The sequence below is a fragment of the Sarcophilus harrisii genome, chromosome 5, assembly GCF_902635505.1.
Source record: "Sarcophilus harrisii chromosome 5, mSarHar1.11, whole genome shotgun sequence".
In the NCBI taxonomy this organism is placed as follows: Eukaryota; Metazoa; Chordata; class Mammalia; order Dasyuromorphia; family Dasyuridae; genus Sarcophilus; species Sarcophilus harrisii.
Genome location: NC_045430.1, coordinates 260048364 through 260061417, shown reverse-complemented (window position 1 = coordinate 260061417; position 13054 = coordinate 260048364). Strand labels below are relative to the sequence as shown.

The 13054-nt window shown below is 41.3% G+C and overlaps 1 protein-coding gene across 1 annotated transcript in view; it reads right to left on the bottom strand.

The window, feature by feature from the left end:
- Nucleotides 1-12794, bottom strand: part of LOC100927026 (ubiquitin-conjugating enzyme E2 E2) — a 323016-nt gene extending 310222 nt beyond the window's left edge. Inside the window, exon 1 of the mRNA XM_031940345.1 lies at nt 12583-12794. Coding sequence (XP_031796205.1) covers nt 12583-12761 — 179 coding nt within the window. The 5' untranslated portion in view covers nt 12762-12794. The remainder of the gene's footprint in view (nt 1-12582) is intronic.
- Between the last annotated feature and the right edge of the window lie 260 nt (nt 12795-13054).

The following is a 13054-nucleotide window of genomic DNA, read 5'->3' as shown; positions in this document are numbered from 1 at the left end:
AATAGCCTGAGTAGACCCATTGGCCCCAGGAGCATCCCCTAAGGTTATCTCTGAGCCTTTCCAATATCTGTGCTGGGATCTAGAAATTTATTCTGAGAAATCCTCACCCATGCCCATTATATATGGAGGGGGAAAGGGATAGTGTAATGAACAGACTTTGCACATCTACATGAACTCTATTACAATTTCTCTCTTCCTCTGCATCTATGTATCTATCTAATGATCTCTCACTTATCTATCACCTACCTATATACATTGTAAAATCGCATCGAATAAAGTGGTTTGGGAAGGAAGTGAAACAGATGCATGTCAGTTTCCTTGCTTGCACCTCACCCTGCTTAAATAACATGCTGACTCATGTGGCAGTTAGATGCTGAGGTTTGGTTTTCCTTTTAATCACTTCTGCTCCCCTTGTTACCCAGGATGATTTGAAATGACTGTATGTACACATGGCAAGCATTATGTGATGAGGAATAACAAAGTAAAGGAAAAACATCTCTGAGAGCCCAGTCAATGCCGTTTGTGTACAATCTGGGCTAGAGAGCAGATTTTTAAAATGGAAGGTTTTTCCATACAACATGCCAAGGCCCATTTTCCCTGGAAAGGTAAAATTCAGCCTTTTCCTTCTTTTTTCGGTATGCTAATTTGAAATACATGCTTACCAGTCAGTGCCTTTCCCCAACCACATGCCCACCTCACTCGCCTTGCCCTTTGACTCAAAAAGGAGACAACAAAGAAAACCCCACAAATCATTGCTCTTCTATGTAACTCGGGGAAACTGCTTTACTCTGTATCTCAGTTTCTTCATCTGTAAAATGGGGTTGGAATTTCTTCTATCTATAAATACTACAATCCTGATATTTTGAAATGCAGAAACAAGTCATCATCTCCATTTAAAGAAGGAAGAAAAGGGTGTGTGTGTGTGTGTGTGTGTGTGTGTGTGTTTCTTTTGTAGTTTGGAGAAATGGTATTGACAGTGAAAAAACAACAAAAACCATTTTTCTTTTGGGAGGTAAAAGATAAGGTAATGGAGGGGCCGTCACTCCTTTTACCTCCAAGACAAAATTACTCTAGGAAGGCTAAATCCTTGACACCCTAATTGTAAAATACTTCCATTTTGGTTGAATACTTCCTCCTCCTATGTTGAGCTGTGACCACGGGCAGAGAGACTGTACCCTTGGGGGTGTTCCTCAGCCCAGAATGCCATAGGGCACTCACTAGGCTCAATTTAAGATAGTCAGAACCCCTAGGGATCAGGATTGAGCCTCAGAACCCACAGGATTTTCTTGCCATTTCAGGTCAAATAGTGTAAAAATTTCAGAAAGCATCCAGAAAGTAGGCTGGAGAGATTTTCTTAGGGTTACTAAATTAATTCATAAATTCCTGAAGGGATTTTAAACTTTGTTTCCACTATTTATTTCCCCTCAGTGAGTCATCAAGACAAAAAGTGGGTTTTCTTTGGGAAAACAATGGCTTGCAGTCATGAAGCACAGTGTGACATTATAGAGAAAAAAAATCACTTGTTCTGAAGACGCAAGAGCTGTGTTGGAATCTCAGTTCCACTAGTGAATACCTGAATGAAGATTCTCATCTATAAACTGGATGGTTTCTAAAGTTTTTTACTGTTCTAAATTAATGATGTGATTTTGGGAGAGAAAGTAATTTTGTGATTTTATTGGCAAGGAGAATTCCAAGTATGGAGAACTTTCTTTCTTTTTAATTCATTGAGAACAGTGAGAAATAAAGGCATAACTTTTTTCACCCCAATTCCCAGCTCTCTCTCCCCAGCTGATTCAAGGATCTGTGGACTCCACAGCAGGAGGCCCCATCTTGTCAAATGGGACACCAAGAGGTCATGTGATTTGTCCATGTCAGAAGCAAATCTCCGATTTAAATCTTCTAGACTCCAAGTTCTGTCTTCTAGCTTCTATACCACACTTCAATAGAAATGTCGCATAGAATCAGCATCTTTAGGCACCCAATAACTCAATTAAAAAAAACAAAACAAAACAAAAAAAAAAAAAAAACAAGGGAATCTGGCAGCTTTAGACATCTAAGATTCCAGAGCAAATTTCTAAAACCTAAGTCATCCTTTCAGACTCAAGGAAAAAAAAAAAAGAATCCTGAATTCCGGGAAAACAAATGCTTGAAAATCTAAAAATAAATAAATAAATAAAAGTAGTTCCTCCAATCCCTAATGAAAACGTTCCCATTCCATCTCTCTTCTTTGATCCTTAGAAGTCATAATAATTGGTTTAAATTGGGGCTTTTTACTGGGACATTTTCTGCAAAATGGGGATAACAATAGGCCCTATCTCAAAGGGTTGTTGTGAGGAGCAGATAAAACAGCATAGGTAGAACACTTCAAAGTCCTGTGCTCCCCAAGGTGACTCAAATTGGAACAGATGCCACCTGGACTCTCAACTTCAAAATGATGACCACAGTAATATCACAAAAGCAACTCCAAGAATTCTACTTGCTGCCTGAACTGCAGAATAAAATTAAGCCACGGGCTAAACTTGGCCTTTGAGTCAGAGGTTTTCAACCCCTGAGATAAAATAATGTTCCAGATATCACTGTACACAAAGATACGAGATCAGAATATGGTGAAACAGTTTGGATGACAATTCCTTCATGTTAAGCAACTCCAATTCAAATCTTGCCATTGCCGCCGCTCCCAAGGTAGCCCTACACAAATCACCTCTCTTCTCTGGAGAATAAACTGTGCATTTGTACAACTGTTCTAAAACCTTCATTGGAGGACCTAGAACCCTATGAATCATTCCAATTAAGTTGCTGGAGAGTTCGGAATCTCAGCCAGCACTGAAAGCTTAATTTAAACAGAGATCGAAGAAATAACTGTTTGTTACAGAAAAGAGACTCATAAACTTTCCAAGTCCCCTCTTTCTCCCCTCCCCTTCCCTATGTGAACACCCTCACCTTCCCCACTTGAACCAATGATTTATCTTTTTGTTACTTTTTTCCTTTCCCATATTCTCTCCCTTAATTGGCCATAACACAGAGTGAAGGTGTTTTTATTATTTGCCATGTTATTTAATAAGACGCAACAGACACAAAAATAATATAGAACCAAAGTCTTTTTTGCTTAATAATGATATATAACATAGAGCTGAAGGATGTTTATTATTTGCAACATTTACTGAATCAAGTAGCCTATGTTTCAGTAGATAGAGAGCTACCTCCCAGGCAGGATGATGTGCACTGATAGATATTGTATCTCTGACATACACCTGTGGAATCAGCTTCTCAATGATTCCAGGTAACACCTTCAGATTGTAAGTTCAACTTTTTTGTTTTAGCTCTTAGGGGTTTTGTTGGTCCTGCTCTGTGACTTCATTGATGCTGGGAGTTCCCTAAGAGGAAATGATTCCCTCTACACTAAGGCAGACGAACAGTTGCTCTGCACTAGAGAGCCTTGGAGGTACCCAGGGTCCTGAGAGGTGGTCAGTGACAGGGCAGGCTCCATCCACCATCCAAAACTGGCACTCAATCTAGAAACAGAGCGAGTTTTTATAAATACTTGCATTTTTAAAATTGCCAATATGTTCACTGACCTTTGTCTAAAGAGTTCTGAAAGAATTATTTTTATGGAAACAAATTTCCCCACCTCCCCTACTCTCCAAAGAATCGGGTTAGGGTACTCAGACTGATGAGAATGTCATAAATATGATGTTTATGAATGACCACTGATTTTTATTATCGTTTCTGTTTGATAATGAGACAAAGAGTACTAGAGAAGAATGTATCCTTCTTGGGAATGAAAGATATTGGCTAAAATTTTCTATCAGAATCTTATGGCCATGTCACTTAATTTGAATGAGACCAGTCTCACCATCTGTAAAATGGGGATGTATAATGACTCACACCTCCTCCCACACAGGTGGCCGAGGGGAGCACTCTGTTGTGAAGTGTTATGGAAATGGGGGAAAGGGTGTCTAATTGCATCCCCCTGCAGAAAGAGGTGTGCTTGGTGCACAGAAATCACAAGGGGTAATGAAAATCCCAGTGTGTCCTTGGAATGATTAAAAAATAAATGGTCATGTTTGCTGATCTCTAATATCTAATAAGTGTGACAGTTGTTGCTTTATGATTTTGCTTTTTAAAAGGTGCCTAGTGAGCCCCGAAGGGCTTATGCGAAAAACCCCATTGATCTAAGGTTCGTTGATTAAGAGAATGTACTCTCTCTAATGGGCCAGGCCTGGGATAGCTATCAAGATGAAACAAAACAAACCCCTGATGTCAAGATGCTTTATGGTCTCTTGGACAGGTGAAGACCCAGGCACAACCGTGGGAAAAGCTCCAGGTGGAGGCTCCTTCTAGCTCTTGGGGAAGCTTCCCAGAGGAGGTGGCAGCTGCAGGGCTGAGGCAGAGCTCTGGAGACAAAGGCGGGGGCGTTGATTAAGAGAATGTACTCTCTCTAATGGGCCAGGCCTGTCCCAGTCCCAGGCTCCTTTAAGCAGAAGCAGGAAGCCCAGAACCGAAGAGAGGCAGGGAGTCCGGACCAAGCTCAAACAGAACGCATCAGGGGCACAGGGAGAGAAGTCTGAGAAAGCCGAGACTTCCGAAGCCAGGAATGGGCTGTATGTGACAGGATGGGGAGCCCTGGAAAGTTTCTGAAGAGGGCAGCGATGTGGTTGGGGGTAAGGCAGGCAGCCGGGTGGAGGAGGAGGGGAGCCGCTGGAAGTCTAGAGAACATGTTATTACTGTCCTGGCAAGAGGTAACAACGCCATGGCCTAAGGAGGGGACATCAGAGGGGAAAGATGGGGTTGGGGGGGGGGGGAACATAAGGAAGGCAAGACCCAAGCAAGTGCTCTGCCATTGAACAGGAAGGCAGAATGGAGGAGGAAGAGAAGGCCCCAAATCAGGGTAAAGTTGAGGGGGCCAGGGAGAGCCAGCGTGGGCTGGAGGAGGACAGGGAGAGGGCAGATAGTGAGTAGAGTTTGGGATGTGCTGAGATGAAGGCCAGGGCAAGGCCAGAAGGCCAGCAGGCTGCTGGATATGTAAGGCCAGGGCCAGAGGCCAGGGCTGGGAAGGCAGAGAGAGTCCAGAAAGCAGATAAGAGGGAGAGGACAGGAGGGAGGAGAAGAGAGAAGGGAAAGGGAAAGAAAAGGAAAGCAGAAGAGAGGAAGAGGAAGGAAAGAAAAGGAAAAGGGGGAAAGAAAGCAGGGAAAGGAAAAGGATAAGGGAGAAGATAGAAGGGATAGGAAAGGAAAGCAGAAGAGAGGAAGAGGAAGGAAAGAGTGAAAAGAAAGCAGGGAAAGGGCAAGGGAAGGGAAGGGGGAGGAGAAAGGAGAGAAAGGGAAAGAAAGGGGAAGGGGGAGAAGAAAGAAGGGGAAGAAAAGGAAGAGGGAGAAGAGAGTTGAAGGAGGGATAAGAAAAAGAAGGGGAAGAAGAGAGGAGGAGGGATAGGAAAGGGAAGGGGAGAAGAGAGGACAGCTCATGCACAGGCATTTGGGGGCTAGTACTGGCTGCTTGGCACACAGAAGGCACTTTTTGTGTAACTCCATCACTCTATTGGCTGATTAAAACCACAGACAACTTAGACTTTGTATAAATGTGGGGGATAATTATCAGCAATATTCTGAATTCTAACTGCTCCGGCAGCACTTTAGGACCAGCTCCGTGATTTCACTGGCAGAAGGAGCTCCCGGTTGAAGAAGCTCCTCCGTCTCCTAATGCACATGAATCCTAGATGTACAGAGGCAACTTCAAGTCTGGGAGAAATCCCTGAGGCGTGTTCAGACAGGTTCGGATTCAGAAGGTTCTCTTTCTATGTCGAGGCCAGATTTTCTGACTCAGAGGTCAGCTCATTGGGCTAAACCATGCTATCCCTCATAGTCTTACTAAATAATGTTTCCTGATGACTCAAATCCATGTTTAAATTTCATAAGAGGCTCAAACTATTTTTAATTTTTTGGTTTGCAATGACACAACTCAATCCTCTTTTCAATGAAAGCAGGTGAAAATATTACTACATTGCAAAGAAGCAGATTGAGGGACTCTAGGATAACACAAGAACTTGAAAAGAAAAATAGGAATTAAATCTCATTTCTTCATTCTATACTTAGGAGAAGAACAAATGAAAGTCGATCACTTGAACAAGGAACAAGTGATCCAGCGCTGGGAGTCAACAGTATATTTTACCATTACCCCCACAAGTGAATTATAAATTGATTGTTCTGTAAATTTTACTCTTCTTGGAATATGTAATTGTAAATGGGGCACACAAGGCAATAAGTCAAGAAATCTGGATTCTAATCTAAATGTATGCTGATTTTGCTTAACTGAGTTTTCTCTCCAACTAGCCACATGGCTTTGGATAAGGGAATTCAATTACTTTGGACCTCAGCATCCCCTCTTGTAAATAAAGGAGCAGGAGGACATCTTTAAGCTACTGTCTAACTCTATAACCCTATCTAGTTTGCTTTAGTGGATGCTTCCATGCATATAAATATAACATGTCCTGTTATTACATGAAAATATTTGACAAGACTGGAAATGAGATTTTTTAAAAATTAATTTCACACTTATATAGTTATTAACAAAACATATCACCTAAGTAATGGGCCCTCCAAAAAGTGAGTCAACAAAAGGGGAAAAAGCAAAAGATGTATGGTCTAAATATTAAGAAACCTAGAGTGCTATTTCTTTAAGCCAAAAAATATACTCCTTGGCTTGTCGAGGAACAAACTTTTATCACCTTTCCACGAACACATGCTACCATAGGTATTGTTTCTGGCTAACAAAAAAGAATTGATAAATCAATCCTTTTTGTACCCCAGAATGTAAATCCCTCCATTATTTCAATTAATATGCTGAAACTTGTGTTAGCTGGGTCCTTGATGCCCTGGTCTCCACAAGCAGCAGTCTGGACTGCTCCATCAGGACCCTCAGAGCAGTGAGTCACTGCCTCTTCAGCTCTTCTGAGTCACCTTTAGCTACCAAGGATCACACTTCTCTCCATCGAAAAGGTCATGCTACCAATCGTTCCTTAAAAGGTAGCAGAATGCCTGCTGTTTTCCATGACAGCAATTCAATTGTGTCTTAGAAGTGCAACCATGACATGTGGGGAGTTTCTCATTCTTGCCATGGAAGGGAAGGAAGGAAGCCTCTAAGATACTGCCCTCTCCTCTGGGGGAGGGATTCAAAAAGTAACAATAATACACACTTCCACTGTGCCTTTTCACCCAAAGATCCTGGACCATGGAGAGAACACTGAATGACCTCACAACATTCCTTTAACTAGCACTGGTTTGCTTAATTTAAATGCCATATTTAAAAGAATACAGTAAGCAGAAGACTGATACAATTATCTAAGTAAGTCATACCACTGGGATTTTTAAAATAAAATTAATTAGTTGGGCCCAAGTCATCTTACTGAAGAAACAGCCCTGAAGAATGGATAAAGTGATGATCTTGGTGCCTCCAATCAACCAGCAAGTGTTTATTGTCCACTCTGTGCCAAGCATTAGGGTACAAAGACAAAAAAGAAACAGCCTTGCCCTCCAGAAGCATATATTTTATTAGTGGAGACAACAAGAACCCACGTCCCCAAGCCCTGAAAGCTAAAAGCTGTGTCCTGAGACTCTGCAGAGGACACCCAGAGTAAATGTCTCCAAGGTAGATAAAACCCAGATTAAGGTGATTTGGGGGGACAAACACCAGGAGCTGGGGTAGATCAGAAAAGGCTTCATGTAAAAGGTACCTCAGACACAGCCTTCAGAGCACCTCCCCAGGTAGGACTTAAGTGCCAAGTGAAAGACTACTGCAACTACTTCAATGGAGGGAATTTTCACACTGGGAGTTTATGTAGGTCTTTGCTATTGAGCAAACGCGTACTATGTGCCAGGCTCTTTGCTATTGAGCAGAAATACAAAGAAAACAGAAGACAGAGTCTGATCTCAAGAAGCTTACAGTTTAATTGGGAGAGAAGAGGAGGGGGATCCCAACTACGTATAAATAAAATACGGACAAGATAGATCGGGGCCCTTAGGTGGTATATGGATAGAATATCAGCCCCGGAAACAGGAAGATTCATCTTCCTGAGTCCAAATGTGACCTCAGACACTTACTACCTGGGACCCTGGGCCCTGCTTGCCTCAGTTGCCTCATCTGTAAAATGAGCTGGAGAAGAGAATGGTCACCCCCTCCAGCATCTCTCCATTAAAACCCCCAAAGGGGATCATGAAGACTCAGCCATGACTGAGGTGACAGAATAACAAATGGGAGATGATCCCTGAGGGAAGAGGGAGCAGCAGCAAGTGGAGCTGCACATGTGTGCTCTTCTCGGGCACCTCCTCAGACTGCTAGGTCTGCTTGGAGACACTCCAGGGAGACAGCGAAAGAGCAGGTGTGAAGGCGATGGCTGGAGACACGTGGCGGGCAGCGGCCGCTTGTGACCAACAGCCCGAGTGCCCTGTGGCCCATCGTCCTGACTGGAGACTGCCAGCCCGGCCTTCCTCCCCCAGCTATGCAGAGGGAAGCTCTTGGGCATTCTGCAAGTCTGGTTCCTACCTTGGCCGGAGCTGACCAAAGCTCTGCTGAGTGTCAGAACCTGCCTAACTGCATGTGGACCAGATCACAGCTCCCCCATTCCCTTTCCCCCTCCCCCTCATCAATAATGGCTCTCACTGACAGCCGTTTTCCCATTTAGAAGCACTTTATGGGAATGGTCTCGCGCCTAAGATGTTTGGACACTGGACACTGAAGGTCAGGAAGACGTCCAAAAGGGACTTTTCTGGGGACACCATGAATGCATTTCTGAGCCTACCCTTGAACCTCAAGCTTCCCAGCTGCAGGTCCTGCTTCCATCAGCCTGCCAAACTTTCTCTTGCACTGCAGTTCCTTTGAACTTCATCACTTAGGGTTTGCATGTGTGAATGAAATTTCCTGAAGACGGCACCCATCCAAAAGTGGATCTCAGGGAAAGGTGGAGGCCCAAGCAGACAAAATTTCAGAGAGGGAAGAGAGTCTCCATATTGGAACAGAGGATCCTAAATCATCCATTCTCTCATCAAAATTTGATCCGGTTTTAAGTGAGATCAGCCAGCCGCTTTCACAGTCTTATATAAAATACAATCAAACACCTTGAAGCTAGCAAAATCTGATGAGGATCAACATGTGTTTTCCTTTGTTTACAAAGACGCTACCTTCTCGTGGGGCTGGCAAGGACTGCACTCTGAGGAGCTTTCCCACTACGGATGATGCAATGAGCCATTCAGAGTCTAGGCCATCATCCCCCATCTAAGAGCTTTGCAAACCTTTAAAGCTCTAGACATGGTGTCCCGTGGGTCTTAGTGCCGTTATTAGCTTTAATAGCTTTCAACTGCACTGAGACTTTTGGGACATCCTGTATAAATGCATGGATGGATGGAGGAATGGATGACAGCTAGATATTACAGTGAAAATAGTACCAGGCTCTGGATCAGAAACACCTGAATTAGAAGCTGGCCTCAGACATCAGCTGTGTGACCCTGCACAAGTTGTTTAACCTCCTACCCCCAGTTTTCTCATTGCCTCACAGGTTCATTTTATGACTCAAATGAGATAATATAACAACTTTAAAATCCTATGTCAGTTATGAATCTACAAATTCCTTCACAACAGAGAAGCTCTGAATTGGAGAGAGCTCAGAGATCAGAATCCCACCAATACCCGGTTAAGAATTGCCACTAAAACATCCACAAGTCACCAGCCTGCCTCATCTCTTGATAGGAAATGACTATGTCACAAAAACAAATACTCCTCACCTACCAGCATCCCACTAGATTATAACACAAACCTAGAATTTAACTCAGATCAGAGAGAATGACAAATACTCTATAATCTCCCTTTGTGAACATTACTGTTTGACTGTCAAAGTGATAACTATTAAGTAGCTCATTAAATAGGGAAGAGGGAAAACCCATCTCACATAAAAAAATTAATTCTAAAACTTAGCATCAAAAAGAAAACAGTTCTAGCCCCATGTGTGATTGGCTGCCTGACAAAATGCCCCTTTGCCTACAACAAAATTGAATCTGGGAAAGTTTGCACTCAGACAACTTGAAAAACCTCAAGGGACTTGATTCCCAATTCAAGTATTAAATTAAAACAGAGACGATGTTAGTGAGTAGTGATTCTTTCCATCTTAAAAGGAGATTTTTCTGGAAATATGAATGGATCATTTTACATTACACTTGTGTCTCTATCTCCAAATCACCAATCAGTTCAGTCAGTTCAGTGAAAAATGGAAAGCAGCTGGTTGAGTAACTAGTTCAGGCAAAACAATAGAACCAATTGGAAAAGAGAAGTAGAAGTCTCAATTAGTATCTCTCTTCATAGCTATTTGCAAATAAAAAAGAGCGACAGAGCCATCTCAAGAGAGCAGAACATGAAACTTCATGCAAAATACTTCTAAGAGAAACCATGTTTTTCCAGTGGAGAGCAAAAAAGGCAGGATAAAAACAGAACTGTAATCTTCCTTTTTTTTTTCTAACTCTAAAAAGATGATTAATTTATACTAGCATTAAGATAAAATACTCCCACTTTAATAATTTTGGTATCAAACTTTACCTTAAAATATTTTTTCTCAGTAATTCCTCTGAAAATTGATTTTCCAGCAAATTTTTAACACATTCAAATATGCTCCCTCTGCCACTGTGATAGCACATCTCAACTCATCTGTGCTACTCATTCATTCAAGTATTTATGGAATTATCAATTTAATCTATCAAATATTCTTTCTCAGATCCTGGGGAAGGCTCATGACACTAAATGATGAGGCTATAAAGAGGAAACCAAAATATTCCCCTTCTTGGTGGAGCTTAGACCTACATACAAGGCATTGCTCTCATATTGTTATCAGAGAAATTGAAATCCAGAATCTCAGTGTATATATAGCTAAGCAATACTATCAAGTTTCTAGGAACAACTACATTACAACTCACCTTCTTAAAATTTATACTTCATACACATTATCACTGTGAACTCAAGTATTCCAACTGATGGCAATTATTGTCACTTGAGAAATTTTGCAGCGAGTCCACATGAAGTAGAAAAGATTTATTAATTTAATCAAAGAAAATCACCACCAGTAATGTTGAAAAGTTGTCTAATTTTCACAAAACTAAGACTTCCTAATGGCATAGACTTCTCCTAAGGTAAGAGCTTGTCATAAGAGAATTCTCAAGAGCACAGCACTCTAGGACAGTTTCAAAAACTTGCAATGCTCTATTAGAATTAGATCCCATGAAATACCTATCCCATTCAATCCTACTTAGATCAAAGGAATGAGGGGAAAAAAACCCACAATTCGCCATCAAAATAAAGGGTGATAAAAGCTAGACTTGAGGAGGAAATCATTGAATTGATTTCCTTTCTTTAAAAATTCATTATAAAAGAGACCTATAGATACTTTCATAGGTAAGTAACCCACAGACCACTTGAAAGATCACTCCCAAACCAAGACTGCAAAAATGTAAAACTCATCTTGCCATCAGGACGATTTCCTGTTCCAGAAAATCAAATAGATTTTCTTGTGCTCTAATATGCCTGTCTCCATAAAGGTCTGAGCAGTTGCCAGGGTAGAGGACAGAGACAATTTATGTGTATATATGAGGGTAGGCGGTGGGGAGGGCATCTATGGTCAAATTTCTGGATTTTATCCTGTAAACATACCACTTGTTAAGAATGCAAAATTTATCCCTTTTGTACAGCTAGCAAATATAGAAGAAAATTCCACATACTTAAACAAGACAAAAAAATAAGTAATAAATTACATTTTACTTAAAAGATTAATAATTTGATTTCTCTCAATATTCCAGACAGCCTAAAATCTGAAAATTAAATAAGAATAACAAAGAACTCAAGATAGACTTAGTCATTTTACCTTTCATGTCTTTTTCTGAGAAACAGTTTCTATAAAGCACTACTGATTGATACTGGTGGGAAAGCAATATCAAAGGCGATTCCTTCTGAATGCTGAGTCTAAGCACATGCCAATTGTGACTGAGTGAATGATGTGGAAGAATAAGATCACGCAAACACCTACTGTCCAGGTCTATATTTCCCCCAGGGGAGGAAGAAGGCAGGCAGTATTAAGAATGACCCTCTGCCTAATGTAATGAAACCAAGATGCGTACTTTGGCATTTCTGGCTTGACCAACAGGAAGTAGGAAATGACAGTCCATTTGATAGATAGTGCAACCATTTCCTACTTTCTACCATGCTGTGTTACTGAACAGTAGGAAATATTTATGGTTAGGTCATTATAAATCAAACTGACAGGTTTCAACATTGTTGGTCTTAAGGACACACCATTGTGAATATTTATAAGTTTACCAAACTCAAACCAGTGTTGAGTACACCAAACAACATCTGTTAGGTGGGAAAAAAAGTCTTTCACCCTCATTTAAAAAAAAAAAAAAAATTCTTTAAGCTTTTGGTTAAAAACCCAGTCTCTCCTTAGGGCCCGTATAGTCATTGGGTTCATACTCAGAAAACATGAATGTTTAAATTCAACTGCATTTGGCATTCCCCTGTTCTGGCTCATGCGATGTAAGTGACAACAAACACGGTACCTTTTTGCACTGGTTGACAGTTTCGCAGCGGTCTTGCTAGAGATCTTGCCTTCCTTTTTCTTGGGTTGAACTTGCTCTCTCTCTTGCTCCTGCTGCACCCCCCCTTCACGCTGATCTCCATCAGAACTGCCTCCACTAGTACTGGGGCTGTCATCAACTCTTTGCCCTTCGGTGGACATATTAGACGCTGCATTGAAGACCCAAAACAAGTGAATTAGTTTTTCCTTAAAGTAGAAAGGAACACACATATGGTGGAATGCGGTTCTTCCCCTTCCCCTCTTCCTCTCAAATCTCGAGCATTTGTTCGAGATTTGTCATATTGTATTTTGGTATTTGTAATACATCTGCATTACAATTATGTAATACAATTGTATTACAATTATAATCAAATATACAAATACAATTTGTAAGTACAATATTTATAATACTGTAATACTGCATCAAGCAGTATTACAATAGGGATTAGGCAAGA